Source organism: Ruditapes philippinarum, unplaced genomic scaffold (assembly GCF_026571515.1).
Source record: "Ruditapes philippinarum isolate M1 unplaced genomic scaffold, ASM2657151v2 ctg1759_1_1_1_1, whole genome shotgun sequence".
Lineage (NCBI taxonomy): Eukaryota > Metazoa > Mollusca > Bivalvia > Venerida > Veneridae > Ruditapes > Ruditapes philippinarum.
This window is the reverse complement of record NW_026856458.1, coordinates 374,350-390,553: the sequence shown is the minus strand read 5'-3', so window position 1 is coordinate 390,553 and position 16,204 is coordinate 374,350. Positions and strand designations below refer to the sequence as shown.

Here is a 16,204-nt window from a genome sequence, read left to right as displayed (position 1 = left end):
TTAAAGTTAATGAATCTTTGTCTTCAGCAAATGGCACTAAGTTGGAAATAAAGGGTGCTTGTACTTTGCATTTTCAAATTGAGCACATCCCTATTAGCTTAGTGGTTTATGTAGCAGACATAGAAGAATCAATAGGCATTTTAGGTCTTGATTTCTGTGAAGAGTATGATGTTACTTTGAAAATTCTTAAACGCATAATGAAGACAAAACATGGAAAAGTGAAATTGCATAGATACCAGAGTGTATGTTGTGCTAGAATACAGGTTTCAGAGTCTGTAGTTATCCCTGCTGGGTCTGAAATGTTCATTCCAGCACACATTAATGGTAACACTTCATACAAAACCAATTTGTTCAATCCATTAAAAGATTTCATTAGTAAAGGAGTCTATATTGCTCACTCCTTGGTAGATACAAATGACCCGAAATTGACATTATCAGTTATGAATATCAATGACTCCCCATTCAAATTAAAGGTGAATACTATTGTTGGTAATGTGTCCCCTGCCACAGAGGTATATTTGGGAAATGAAACAGTATTACAGTCTAAGCCTAAAACGCCACTACCTGAGCATTTAAAACCTTTAGTTGATTCTTTGTCTACTACGCTGACTATAGACCAAAAGAATGAGGTCGAGTCATTATTAAATTCATTTCAAGATGTTTTTGTAGGCCCTGACGGTCAATTAGGCCAAACTGATATTGCAGAACATTTCATTTACACTGGAAATGCTAAACCAGTACAATGTAAGCCTAGGCGGATCCCTTTACATCTGCAGCAAATAGTAGATGATGAAATTGATAAAATGTTAGAGAGGAAGGTTATCGAACCTTGCCATTCTCCATGGTCATCAGGCATATGTCTTGTTAAAAAGAAAGACAACACATTTAGATTTTGTATAGACCTTAGGGCTTTGAATCAGGTCACACTATTTGATGCTTATCCTTTACCTAGGATTGATGAAACTCTTGATAGGCTTGCTAATAGTTATTTTTATCATAGCCTGGATTTAGCAGCAGGTTATTGGCAGCTAAAATTAAATGAATTTGATGCCCCTAAAACAAGCTTTAGAATTCACTCACGTGGGCAGTTTAAGTTCAAAGTAGTTCCTTTTGGATTAAAGAATGCGCCTGCATCTTTCCAACGTTTAATGGAAGCTGTTTTAGCAGGTCTAGGCTTTGATAAAGTATTAGTTTACTTAGATGATGTCTGCATTATGGGAAAAACATTTGATGAGTCTCTTGAAAATTTAAGACTTGTGCTTCTTAGATTTAGACAAGCAAATTTGAAGCTTAAGCCCACTAAGTGTAAGTTATTTCAAACAAAAACTTGTGTTTCTTGGTCATGAAATATCAAGTAAGGGTATTACTGCAGATCCTGCAAAAATTCAATGCATAAAAGAATGGCCTGTCCCAGAAAATAAGCATGATATAAAATCATGGCTAGGCATTTGTGGTTATTACAGGAGAATGATCAAAAATTTTGCTGAATTAGCATTACCTCTTACAAGGCTCACCAGAAAGAAGGCAAAATTTAAGTGGGAGTCTGCTGAACAAATGGCTTTTGAAAAACTAAAATCATGTCTGATAAGCCCGCCAATACTTTCTTTTCCTAATGAGAATGGTGGAGAATTTATTTTAGATACGGATGCAAGTGGTAACACTATATCTGGTATTATTTCTCAGTTACAAAATGGTCAAGAAAAAGTCATAGCATATGGAAGTAAAACTTTAAATACTGCTCAACAAAACTATTGTGTTACAAAACGAGAGCTTTTTGCAGTAGTTCATTTTGTACAAGCCTATAAACATTACTTATTAGGTAGAAAATTCATCATAAGAACAGACCACAAAAGTTTGACTTATTTACATTCTTTCAAAGAGCCTGAAGGTTTATTAGCTAGATGGCTTAGTATTCTAGGAGCATTTGAATATGATATTGTATATCGTGAGGGCTCAAAACATTTAAATGCAGATAGCCTTACACGTCAAGTAAAACGTCACTGTAATATAACTAACTGTCCTGAGTGTTTTACATCAAACAAGTTAAAACAAAATCATAAAAAGTCATTTTATAATGAAAATAATGAAAATCAAAATCACTCAAATGTAAAATCTTCAAAACAGTTAGAAACTGAATATTGTGATGTTCAAATCAATTTGACCCTATTGAAGGTCAAGGACAAAACAAATTGTTTCCTGAGTTTAAAGGTGAAAGTTTAAATTGCATAAACTCTGTTAACGAAACCTCTGAGTTGTCAAAATCTGAGATAAATTGGTTAAATTGTTGGTCTCATGAAGAATTAATCAATTTTCAGAAAAATGATGTTGCAATTAAGGAACTGATTATACTTAAACAAGTTCATTCTGATAAACCTGATAAGTCAAAATTGTCAGTTGCTGACTCTGATTTGATAAAATTATGGCAGAATTGGGAAATACTGGAAGTACATAATGACCTTTTGTATTGTAAAAATACTGATTGTATTGGGCAGAGTACTTTAAAATTAGTAGCCCCTGAAGAGATAAGAAAATACATTTTTGAACATCTTCATTGTCAAAGATATGCAGGTCATTTGGGAAGAGATAGAACTATTGAAGCAATTAAGCGCCGTTTCTATTGGTCCGGCATGAATAATGACATATGCATTATGGGTACGTCAATGTGACCTTTGTGCACGTTGCAAACCTGGTCCTGGGAAGGGTAAATCAGAACTTAGTCAGATTCGAGCCCATAGACCGATGGAAATATGTGCAGTAGACATTTTAGGTCCATTGCCTCTTACAAAGAATAGTAATGAATATATAATAGTCTTTGGTTGCTATTTCACCAAGTGGAAGATGGCCTTTGCAGTACCTAATCAAACTGCATATACAGTTGCAGATACCCTAATCACAAACGTTTTTCTACAGTTTGGATTTCCTTCCCAATTACACACTGATCAAGGGAGAAATTTTGAGTCCCAGTTATTTTCGGCTATGTGCAAAATCTTACAAATTGATAAGACACGCACATGTCCATATAACCCAAAATCGGATGGGATGGTAGAAAGATGTAATAAAACATTGATACAGATGCTGACAAATTTTGTTTCATCTGAAGAAAATTATAGGGATTGGGATGACCATCTTCCATTTGTTATGGCAGCATATAGGGCCACTGAACACTCAAGTACTTGTTGTACACCAAACTTACTCATGCTGGGTAGAAATATTGAATACCCCATTGACTTAATGGTAGGTCCTCCCCCGGGTCAAAATGACACTTATTGTCCTATTGAATATGTTGAATGGTTTAAATCTTCAACAAGAAAAGCATTTTTGTTTGCAAATGATCAATTAGGCATATCCGCCACAAGACAAAAACGTTATTATGATAGGGGTCTTAAACCTAGAGAATTTAGTTCTGGTGACTGGGTCTGGAGGTGGTACCCCCTACTGCAAATAAGAAATTAGCTTTGGGATGGACAGGTCCATACCTAGTCACAGAAAAACTGACCTACTTAACATATAGGATTCAAAAATCCAAAGACTCAAATCCCATTGTTGTACATATTGATCACCTTAAGCCATATGAAGGTAGTCAAGTGACAGGGAACTGGTTGAGTAACCGCCCTACCATTGATACCAATATTAGCATATGTAATGATGCCACTAATTTGGCGCATAATGTAAATTATGATAATGGTGATGTCACAAATGAGACAGATGATGTCATAAATGAAGACACATCAACTACTGTACCTTTTGTCCCCAGAACTAGAAGGGAACGAATTGTAAAACCTAGGCAAATATATAGTCCTAGTTAAAAGTTCAGATGTAATGAACAGAAAATAAGATAACTAATCATTGTATATAAAATATAAATTTTCAATGTGGAAAATTTGTTGAATTTAATTGATAATTGACCTTATACAGTGTGTAAATATGTTATTTTTTTTTAAAAAAAAAAACTTTATAAAATATAAAGTTTAAAATAATTATGAGATGAATTTAAGTTTAAAGTAACTTATCATGCACATGTCATGTTTTATAACATGTAATGTTTGAAATAATGTTTGTTTAAATTATAGTTTAAACTTGTAAGTTTCATATCAGTGCTTATATGCATTTATCAAATCATATTTATGAAATGAAATATTTAGATAAAGGGAAATAAACCCTGTATTTGATTGTATGTGAATGAATGAAAGAATTGCCTCCCTTACATTTTGAAAAATATATATATTATATAAAAACACTTATACGTTAATTGAAAGTGTAATTTTATAGTAATCTATGTCTATGATAGTCGAATATCTTTTTACGATAAATTGTACATTTTCAGTATAGTATTATGGCTCAAGCTATGCTGAGTAGTTCATCCATCAGACCACTGTGGCCTATGGAGGGTATGGCGTGCCCAGTACAAGGTTGTCAACCAAACCAAATTTTTTCTGAGGTACGACAGGTTTTCAGAACATTGGGCCAGATGTCACCTCCCAATTGTAACCATTTATCATTGTATGAACTGTGATAGAACATTCCAGAGGGCAACTGACGGGAGACAACATTCCCGTCAGTTTGGCCCAAGACACTCTTGCGAGTTGAAGAGAGTTGTTAATGTCAATTATAGAAGGACCGGCAATGTGTTAAAGCCCCGGTATCCATCGGCTGCGGAAAGATCTGAGCTACAACAGAAGGAGAAGGAGAGGAAAGAAAGAGAGAAGGAAGAGAAGAAAGAAAGGGACCAGCAGGAAAGAAGGAAAAGGAGGACTGTCATTCTTGGGGGCATATTAAGCTTCACCCCAGAGGAACTAGATTATTTCGACGACATTGAGTTTAATTAATATTATAAGGTCTTTTAAATCATGTGTTGATGCATTGTTTTTCCTTAAGGTTTACGTGTGTAATGTTTAATTATAAAACTGATAATAAATTTTTGAGTTTTTGAAGTTAAAATAAAAGTGATTTTCTATTTATCTTAAGATAGGGTTTTTGTTAAGAAAATGCAAGTACTTTGTTTTTTCTGATATTTATTAAGTAAATTTTTGTCGTGTTAAGTAAAAATAATTAAATTTGTTTGGTTAATCTGAATTCTCCTTCTATATAAGTTTTGTTTGTTATTATTAAATATTTTCAATATTTAAAAATTAAGGAGAAAGGAATGTAGTAGTTTGCATTTTAATTGCGTATTTAAGTCTAATTCCTTTTGTTTTTACTTACAATACTTTCAGTTATTGATATTTCATGGGCGCAGCCATTTTGTTGTTTATGCCGAAGTTAATATGGTACGGCTTTATTCATTGGTTATATCGTTCTATTTTTATCCAATGTTTAATTGTTTACTTGGTCATGTGATTTTTGCACTTGTATTCACCATATAAACTCGTGCATTTCTTTATTTTGCTAGCTAGGTGTATCGGCCTACCGGTACTCCTTCGAAGCCTAGTGCTTCAACTTAATTTGAGAATCTATTTCTCTTCATTTTATTTATGCTGATTGCAAAATAAATAGATCTCTTATTGTTTAAATATCATAGGGCAATTCTTTCTATAAACTTATAAGTTATCGTAGTCTTAATTAGAAAACATAGGTTCTCTATATCTATATAATTATTCATTCACTCAATTAAATTTATAGTTTGAATTTAAAAACTTGTTGTTGTTTGTTTGACTTGTATATTTCCAATTCCACTATACGGCCAAATTATTTAAGAAATATTCTGCGTGATCAATCATCACGTACGATATACACAAAGTAGAGCCTGGTACAATTGTTACATTTTTTTCTGTTATAAATACTGATTGCTCGCAACAAATCGTTTTATTTATAAAAACATTTTATCCAATAGTATAACACCTTTTCATTTAATTTTTGATTTTAAAACGAAGCGGAATAATTTTGAATGTTAGGGCGTATATAAATATACATCACAGTGGTTTACTCATATACTAAAAAATATCAATTTGACGTTTTTGTCACATTGTGAATTTTACTGTGGTTAATGCGTGAGCAAATGATAAGCACAAAATTATATATAAATGAAATCAATAAATAATAAAAGAGCACATTTCAAAACTCGAAACATAATATGATATAATGGAAGTGAAACCCCGTTAAGTTTATAAGAAAGACGGCAATTTCATGATGACACCCGGCTAGACAACTGCTGTATCCATGAAACGTCAGTGGCTCCAATGTCAAGGTCAGTGTGTTAATTTTCTGACATGGTAACTTAATATACATTTCATATCTATTTACTCTAAATAAAACTACTACAAATCAAAGAACTTCACGAATCCACGATTTCAACTAGCAAAATTCACGGTTTCAACTTCTGAATTCAAGATTAACTTCATGAATTCACGATTTCATCTTCGTTAAGATCAAATAGTGAAGTTCAAAAAGTAAGTTCATGTAGTCTGGAATTCGTGAAGTTGAAATCGTGAATTCTCGAAGCTGAAATCGTGGAGTTCAAAACATGAAGCTACGGGTCTTTCGTACTGTAAACATATTTATAATAACTCCATAATAGTAAACGTCGATTGTTATTTAAAAAAACGCAACATTTATATCTAGTTGTATCTATATATGTATTTGAATTCCATTTCACCCTCATTGAAAACAATATTGTGCATTATTACTCACAACTTTATAGTTTTCGTGTAAATTATGTAAGGTATGCCATCTAATTAACTAGATTTACTTTTAAATAGTGATAGATAAATGTATTACTTCAAAAACACAACAACAAAAAAAAAACCTCCAAAAAACAACAACAAATTAAAACCAAAAAAAAAAACAACAAAAAAACAACAAGATGGAAACGATAAAAAATGCCCATTCTTTAAAGCAATATTATTTTTAGCTGATTAGTCACTTTAATTTCAGTAATGATCTGTACAACTAAAGTAATTGTCTGTTACTACATGATGTGGAATACTCCAAACATATCCTTTACTTTTCGAAATAATACCTGACATTTATATATAAATTAACGGTTATCTTGAAAAGTTTTCGGTTACCGTTCACTTGCTATTTTCATATTTCTAGATACAGCGTTATACTTTGTACACATTTCTTGCAAAGGCATATACATCTACAGAAAATACGCAATAAGACGTATTACTATACCATAAAATCTGCTATTTTCCCCTCTTTTGCCCATGTTATAACGGGACCAAACCATGTGTTAACATAGTCACGCGCTCTTGTTATATCCCGGTTTTACCTATGCGCAATACATACAGGGCCGAGTAAAAAAGAAAAAAATGACGATTTGGCCTGTTTGCCAGAGTCATGCGCTCTTGTTATATTAAAGTTATTAATTCGAGGGCCTCAATCGCATAACGGCGAGCAGCATTCAAGTAACTATGCCGGAGATACGGCGTATAGACATCGCTGCTAATCTTGGTTGTCGCCCTTTCTAAGAAACGGACAGTTGTCAATGTTAACAAATATCCGTCATTCAGTTATCCCTCTATTAAACTTACAAACAAGATAACACAAAATTAATATAAGAAAATGTTGTTTTATTGATGTTTATATTCATAAATGCTCTTTATATTTCTTTGAGAGAATAATGTGTGCTTGAAAAAAACAACGATTCTTATGTCAATGATCCTTCTTCTACCGTCAATCTGAAATCATTCTAAGAATTTCTGAGGGTAATGTTTTGTCTTTGGTAGGGCAATTTAATGTTTTTAGAAGATAAATCTCCAATTTTTAGCTTGTTTAAATCAATTAAAATTCAAAATTTCGTTCGGTTCTGAGCATTTGTATTTCCCAAGTTGTTGGCCCCGGCAAAATAAAACGCATACGTAAAACATATGTAGAATTGGATAAGTACCGTCCAAGCACAAGGATTTAATGTATGTGATTTGAATTAAATATGTATCATGAATCTGTTTTAAAATTTTATGCTATGTTTCAAATTTTTCTATTTTGTGTGCGTTTCAATATTCCATTGATTCATAACGCTCCTCTTCATCACTAATGCGTCAGATAAAGGACAGGCTTCCCTTTTAGAAATAGTGTGTTTTATAAAAGCAAGCTTTATCGCATTTACTGGATTCTCTGATATCCACTTCTTGGGCATAATTTTACATTTCCGACGATAAATATAAATAGAATAATAAGAATATGGACAATGATATAATACAAAGTCAGTAACACATTATCTTCCTTTATTTGTATGTTCTTGTCCGTTGATGTGTTTCATTAATTACCACAAGTGGTTCAGGTGGACCAACGTGTCTAATGGCCATCCACTAAAATGATTTCATTAAAAGAATTATACTTTCAAGACTTCCTCGTGCATTCTTAGGGAATTTGATTGAAATCGGTTTAAAAATATTACATATTTCCGTATAGTTGAATGATTCATTCAATGTTATGCTTAAACAGAGGAAAAACGTAAAGATTAAGCCAAAAAAATTGATACAATTACTTTATTCGAGCATAGGTATAGATTCAGAACTCGGTTATCGATTTGTGTTAACCGTTTTTGTAGTGATATTGTTACAACTGATATTGCAATCTAAGTCTTGTTCTCAAATTTATTTATTTGATAAAAACATGTAGACTATTTATTAGTAACATAATGAAAAATACAATTATAATGAGAAACAAATACTTGTATATTCAAAACCTTGCCGGGGGCTTTAGTTTCATTACAGAAGTCACTATTTAGTAACAGTGCCACTTAACATTTAATATTTCACAGCAACTCAAAACAATAGTGTTATTTTCCAAAACACAGTATTGCAAATAAGAAGAATCAGGTTAAGAGCAATATTTTCTAGACTAACACGGGCTTTAATTTTTGTTACATAGGAGAAATCCAGTAAACGAGGACCAATCCTCCATGCTTGTGCTTGCATTGTTGCACGAAGAAAGTTACACAGTGTTTCCAACATCAAGATTTATCACGATAGACTGAGTTATAGCAGCATTGCCTTTGTCTGTATCATCGTCAGTTGGATCAACTTTTATATAGATTAAAGATTGTCTATTCTTGTAAAGTTTACATCTAACCAATTCATTTTGATTATTCCTTTCATCTACCCGCTTCTTTACCAATGTAACAGAAAAATGGTAAACACCGGATTTGCTACAGGTGTAAGTTCCTGTCGAGATATTAAAATCATTACCATACTGGTAAATGGTTCTTGAAAAATTTAGCTTTCTGATTCCGTTTATCGTGCTGTAGGAATGTGGTGTTGTCACAGAAAATGCAGACATAAAGGCTGAAATAAAGAAAATGATATATTATACACATAAACTATTGGCAACATTAAACGTAAATTGTTGATTAATTGAATTGAAATCATATACATCTGTAGGTATAAATACGAAAATAATATTTAAGCCCATCCAGCTAAACAATCATACAATATTATATTTTACTGAGTGTGTAAAATCAGTGTCCGATCAACGATGGCTGACTACACAACAACAACTACTTGAAATGAAATGTCTCCTTTTATATTATAAGAGCAGCCATAATCTGGGCAAAATACATTCGAATACAACTTTTAAAGGTATCAAAATAATTTTTAAATATGAGTATGGAACATGTTTTAATAAATTCCAATACTAATACTGATGCAAAACGACCCCAATCGCAATAGCATTTATAATCATAAGTGCACGATTATTTCATTTAATTTTTGTTAAGATCTATATTGATTCATGTCAAGTAACAATTCTCTTGCGGTGGCTTTTGTAGTATAACCTCGGACCACCGCAGTAAGCATTTAAATTCACCGGAAAACAGGCCCGCCACCGCTTTTTCCTGGACAGGCTGACAAAAAGTTTACTAGTACTAGATAGTGCCTTCAATTTTGTAAGGAACTGATATTACTTCTGACTTCTGTACATACCAGAGCAGAGGTACACTTCAAATTACCGTAGAAAGGATTTCGTAATCAATAAAAGAAAGTGGCCCGCACAGTCCTGGAGTCAAACCGTCGTCCTATTCAAAGTCAAATGCTCTACCAATTGAGCTTACTGGATGGTGCTTTTGCTACAAGACGACTAAATAGAGATTCTAAATTATGCTTTATGCATAGATATGTTTTTATATTATGACTAAGCAATATGAATATCAGATAGATTTTCATATTAATTTCATATTATTTTCAATTTGTTTATATATTACACTAGAATTTCAAAAGCATAAAAATACCCCACAAAATAATTAATATCAAAATGCTTTGTTTACAAAATGGTTAAACCTACGATATGGTTATCGCTATAATTAATTATGGTTGATTTTTAGTTTCAATTTCCTTACATCTGTTTAAAAGATACAGAGCGGACAGATAGATGTATGGGCGGACTGCCATGTGCATAACACTATACGACGAAACATTTTGGGCGTATGAAAATGTAAGAAATGCTAGAGTTATAAAACTCATTATTTTCTATTCAAGAAAAATTGTTGAGTTATATATATTATTCAATACCTGGACAGTTTTCTTCTGAACATTGACTACTCTGTAAACTTTCTCCAATACAATCCCTTCCTTCATTCTCGGGCGTTGGATCTGTACATCTTCTTGTCCGTAATCGCCTTCCCTTGCCACACGTTACGTCACAAGAAGTCCAACTGGACCAATATGCCCACTGACCATTTACTAGCAATAAAAAATCCATTCATACGACTTATACATTTTGCAGGCTTAAACAAGAATGAATGCAGCGTACTGTTTACGTAGAAAATATTTATTGCATGCCATATAAACATAAACCGTCAATATTAAAGCGCATGGTAACTTTTTTTAGTGAAAAGGTGGACTACATTTTATTATGCTAGACAATCATTATTCCCTTATTGAAATACAGATCCTTGGCAAGTTGAACGAATTTTAAATCTCTTAGTATTAATGCTATTTCCTCTCACAAATTTGTATAAAATATGTTATAAAGGATCAACGGAATAATTCAAGAAGGTTTATAATACTATTTCGTTATCATAATTTCCTTAATTCTAAATATAATGTTACTCAAACCTGCTGCAAATCTTCTCAATAATAATAAATTTATCAGATTAAACTATTGATTTTTTAGTTTGCCGGAATTTACAAAATAATATTTGCGGTCGAAACATACACTCTTACAAAAAGATTTTGAGCTTGATCTGAGAAAACCGAATCTTGGTCATATTTGACTGTTTTCTGCATATCGCCTCAGTATTTGTCATATTTCTGTCAAAAAGCTTTTAAAATTCATTTATAATGGCTAAGTTTAAGTTTGAGTTTGATTCGAGAAGGCACGAACCGACGCACTGCATATCATCTAATAATGGTTGATATTTCTGCTAAATTATTGCAATTTTCCGTCAGTTAGTTTCAAGGTGCAAAACCTAATACGTAGCGTAGAAAAATGTAAAAAAAGTAAGAGCTTAAAAACGAAAACTGCTTCTCAAGTTTAGCAGCAGGCACAATTGACGCGTTATTTCATCTATAATTCTTTACCTGCACAGTTTACTTCTGAACATTGACTACTCTGTAAACTTTTCCCAATACAATCCTTTCCTTTATATACATATTACAAGATAAATTTGAGAAAAAAATAGAAAAAAAACTAATATTTTCATTTAGCACTTTTTATGAAAGCGTATGAATTTACAACTTCATTCATAACGGCAATATGACGTTGTCCAAAGAACGCAATTCATTCAAAAAGGCGCGTAGGAATGACGCGACCTGTCTTACATGGGGATGTATAACGCCGGTGTAAAAAGTAGTTATTATGTCTGATATGCAAGAAAGACCAGTCAATCAGAGTTAAAACTGTACATTGTAAATCATATCTCAACTCAAAAAGATGTAAAGCATCTTATTTGACGCCGTTATTGGTTATTTAACTACGTTTATGTAAAAATAGAATAGTATAATTACACATGTAATAAGAATTCCGTTGCGGATTATCAATTATTTTTTAACATAAAAACTTTAGAAACATTTGTTACTATTCAAATATTCTCAACAAAGTGAATTTCAAAATTTAACAAGTGTCCAAAATGACTTATAAAGTTAATATAGACCTGTACAGTTGCCAATTGTGCATTCACGAATCTGCAAACTTTCTCCAATACAGTCATTTGTCGTAGCAAATTGATTTGTACACGTTCTTAGCCGTAGATGTTTTCCATTACCACATGTTACGTCACACGAGGTCCAGCTTGACCATTGTGCCCAATGACTGTCGACTGAAATTGTTATGATAATTAAAATTCTTAGACGTATAGTGAGATCTAAAATTAATACAGTGATCTGAAAATATCAATAAGCATGTTGAACGATTGTTTGTATAACCTTATCATATCAATTAACAATAATTTGATATTTATTACATTAAATGGCGTAAAATTATTCATACCAGTACAAAAGAAGAAGAAAAAAAACAAAGGAAAAAACAACAACAACAAAAACACTTACCTGAACTCTTTGGCACAAAGAGGAATATAACCAACGAAATCAGAGTTATGTAAACAACAGTATTCAGCACTGTCATTACATTAAACCTACATTTCAGTCGCTTTAGAGTATCATTAGACGCGCTTTTCCTTTTTCTTTCATGTGAATCCCGAACTTCTACTTGTTCTATTGTATCATTAGACGCGTTTTTCTTTTTTCTTTCATGTGAATCCCGAACTTCTATTGGTTCTATTGTTTCATCTATTGTTTCATAATCTTCCTCCTCAATATTCGTTATCTGTGTTCCGGCAAAAGTATTAATTGTCAAAATATTGGTATTTTCGTACAAAGAAGGATCACTTGATCCAGGGAGATCCGCTTTACTTTTACCAAATTTCATTTTAGGTTATATAAACTGAATATGTTATTATCACATGCGGTGGCTGATCTGTTTTCTTATGAATTCAAAGTGGCTTACTGTTGTGATGAGGAAAAACTATGAACACTCCCACCATCAATTTTCTTCCTTTTTAAACAATGCATATATATTATAAACCACAGGCCATCACAGGATGGACAATACTTGTATGAACATCTTAACATTTAAAACTTCGTTTTTCTTTCGATGATTCTACTGTTACTGAGAAAATGTATCGATATAGTGTACGTACTCTTTGTTCTATAGTAAATTAGTCACATTTGAGGCTTAATTCTGGATTCCACTATTCTTGATGTATAATATACTGACTTCAACTTTATACATCAACACTATCTAAGTCAAATGATGCCCGAGATATAATGTGTTAGCCATCTACTTTTTCAGAAATCTTCATCCTGTTGTAAGACTGTTTAAATTCACCACTTTAAAAACTCCTGACAGCTTGTGGGTAGTACATCTTTAATCCTTCCGCCAACAAATGAGGTCCTAGAGGATACACAAAAAGAAACAACTTTTAAGTCACAATATAACACAAAAAACTACACAGATGAAATAAATACACTTTAGTTACGACTAATCTAGCCAGAGATTACTAAAATTGGAACACTTTGAAATTTATAAGAACTACTTACCGGATTGAGACCAATACGGGAAATTAAAATACGGAGGTGTACGGGACGGTATATTATGCGAGTTCGTATATAAATAATATACAGTGATACGTAATATACGAAAACTTTGTAGCAGGAAGTTTGTATCTTACTAAAATACGGAAATTCTGTCTGTATATTACTTAAAACGAAATTCAACATTCTTGTAAATAGAGAATAAAGATTTACTTCTGAATTACACATTTCCTTTAGAGGAAAGAAATAGTCTGATCTATCATTTTTAGACATTTGTCAAATTTGTTTTAAAAATAGAAAGGTTTTAAAATAAAAATTAAATAATTTTTTTGGGTTTTTATTTTTCAGTAAGTGCATACTGATAATATGAAAAATAAAAAAATTTCCAATATTTTTTGAAAGCGCCCTGTAGAATGGGGTTAGACAAAAAACACAATATCCCCAAACACTGTTTTTATAGCCTAAGTCGCCTTTTTTACTTTTTTTTTTCATTCATTTTTTTTTTGCCAATTCATACTTTTTTAATACCCCCAAAAACATTTTTTTAAACTCTTTTCAGCAAAAATTTCATGTTAAAAAAAGCCCCATGTTTTATTGCCTAACAGTTTTGTCATTTTAAAACAAAAACTTTTTATTTTTTCGGACGAAACCCGATTTGAAAAGGGGTTTTTAAACTCCTGTTAAATTTTTACTGGAAAAAACTGAAAAAATTAGTAGCTTTATCTTTGGCATATTGATCTTTTTTAAAATTTTCCCGGGAAAATTCAGGGAATCTCATTGGCCCAATTATGAAATAGTAGTAATTTAATATAAACATCTTTTCTGAACGTATTCCCACAGGTTGGAAATAATACCATAAACTAAAGGAGTTTCGGAAACAAACTTTCTAGTTAAATTTCTCGGAGAGTTGAGGGCTATGAACTCCCCCAACTAGCCATTTAACACTGCTTTTAGCATTTTCATTAATTCTCTACTGGTTAGCTTCTTCAACATCAAAATTTACCGAGTTACAAATGACAGTCTATAAGTTTTGTCTAACATGACGAGACTTCCAATAACTTTCTCGATCCCAGAATCACATACATACCACCGAATGTTTCTGGTACACACAGTCAATTATGGCCAGTGTTTATTACTTATCCGTGCCGTTTTTACGACTCCGTAAAAATGGTATTGCACCGGCCGCGTGCATAATATTTTTAAACCTAACGGTCAATTTTTTCATCATAGTAAACCAAAGAGGTAAGACGCGTGAATTAAGCGTTATATTTATAGGCGTGTTTTAAATGATAAACGGTTCTTTTTTCACTTCAAACCGTCTATATTTTTTTTGTATGTTGATTAAATAGAATATTAAATTCTGGTAAATTTCCATACAGTAAGGGGCTCGCATATCATATAATTTTATTCAACTCGTTCCATAAATTCAGTATTTAACATACATTCATTCAATATCCTCTATTTATGATATTTATTTGTTGATAGTTCAAATGATATAACGTTCAAAAAATTGATGGTACACTTTTGGAAACGCGACAGTGCCATTTAGAAACATATCTTGATGTTTCCTAGATAACAAAATTAAATGCAACCAAATAACCTATGCAAGTATTCAGTAGTTTTATCTCGTCCGAGTGCCTCTTAAATGTTACGTCCTGTTTCATTTCCAGTGTCAAGATGTTTTCTCAGTATTTCATTTTATCAATTGGAAAAACCACTTTAATGTAAATTATCTCATCACGTACATATCATTGTTTAATCTAACGGACACTCCCAATTAGAGTATACATGTATAGTAAAGTCAACAGAACAATTGAAGTATCTTAATTATATACTGTTATGTGTGCGTAAGACTCTTAGAGTTGTTGAAATCCCATCCTTCTTTACATAAAATTTGAAAAAAGGAAATAAAAAAAGTAAAATTAATAATAAATAAACTGAAATATTAATTTTTGTCTCGTTTTAAAATGACTGTTTACTTTTTTTATTGAACATGCAAGTTTTTGTTACAAGTAGCTCTATAAGTATATGACAGATTTAAATTTAGTAGATAATAGAAGCTGGAACTGAATGCTAATGAGTTGAATGCTCAAGTAAAAATTGAGTTATTCTGACTAAATGGGCTTATTTCAGTAAAAGTAAAATTGCAGCTACTAGTTGAATGCCCCTTTCAAAGAAAATATCGGCAGAAAGAAATTGAAATTACATCATTAAACATAATGCGATGAAATATTGTTTAAGCAGTATGCGTTAAGATTCATGTTTTTTTTCAGAACAGTTTTGGTAAAATATTGTGAAGTGAAAGTAGGAAGTAATTAACACATTGCAAACGGCATTTACAATGCATGTAAATATTAAAAAGAGATCAAAATATGCAAGAATAGCCATTCCTGCATTAGTCCCGCTGTAGAAAATATGGTGATATGTACTTTTGTCAATATTTTGCTTTGTTTTTTGAAATATACTCTGAAAAATCGTTGTAGTTGTTTATTTTTTTTGGTGAGATAAAACCCATATCACTGAAAGTATATCACTCATTGTGTTCATAACATAGCTTTACCGAACCATATGAATGATTCCGTAAATTTCCTTAAAAATTGTAGTTTTTATCTTGTGTTAATGGCATTAAATAGCTGCACTTAAATGATTAAATAATTCACCGCAATTGATGACTCTGTAACTTATTTTGTTTTGCGCAACGTACACGTTGATGTTAAACGTTAAACGTCTTTCTT

At 31.9% G+C, this 16,204-nt stretch overlaps 1 protein-coding gene across 1 annotated transcript; it reads right to left on the bottom strand.

Annotated features, from left to right (window-relative positions):
• Positions 1–8,155: 8,155 nt before the first annotated feature.
• On the bottom strand, positions 8,156–13,308 carry LOC132746607 (uncharacterized). Its single transcript, XM_060735812.1, has 4 exons — positions 12,426–13,308; positions 12,032–12,196; positions 10,449–10,619; positions 8,156–9,227 (listed from the first exon to the last, which is right to left on the bottom strand). The coding sequence occupies exons 1-4, from the start codon at positions 12,802–12,804 to the stop codon at positions 8,878–8,880; spliced, it is 1,065 nt and encodes a 354-aa protein (XP_060591795.1). The 5' UTR covers positions 12,805–13,308; the 3' UTR covers positions 8,156–8,877.
• Between the last annotated feature and the right edge of the window lie 2,896 nt (positions 13,309–16,204).

Coding starts and splice junctions, on each gene's coding strand:
- LOC132746607 (XM_060735812.1), bottom strand. CDS start 12,804: ATGAAATTTGGTAAAAGTAAAGCGGATCTCCCTGGATCAAGTGATCCT. Junction 12,197..12,425: donor CTTTGTGCCAAAGAGTTCAG/GTAAGTGTTTTT, acceptor TAACAATTTCAG/TCGACAGTCATTGGGCACAA. Junction 10,620..12,031: donor CACAATTGGCAACTGTACAG/GTCTATATTAAC, acceptor TTTTATTGCTAG/TAAATGGTCAGTGGGCATAT.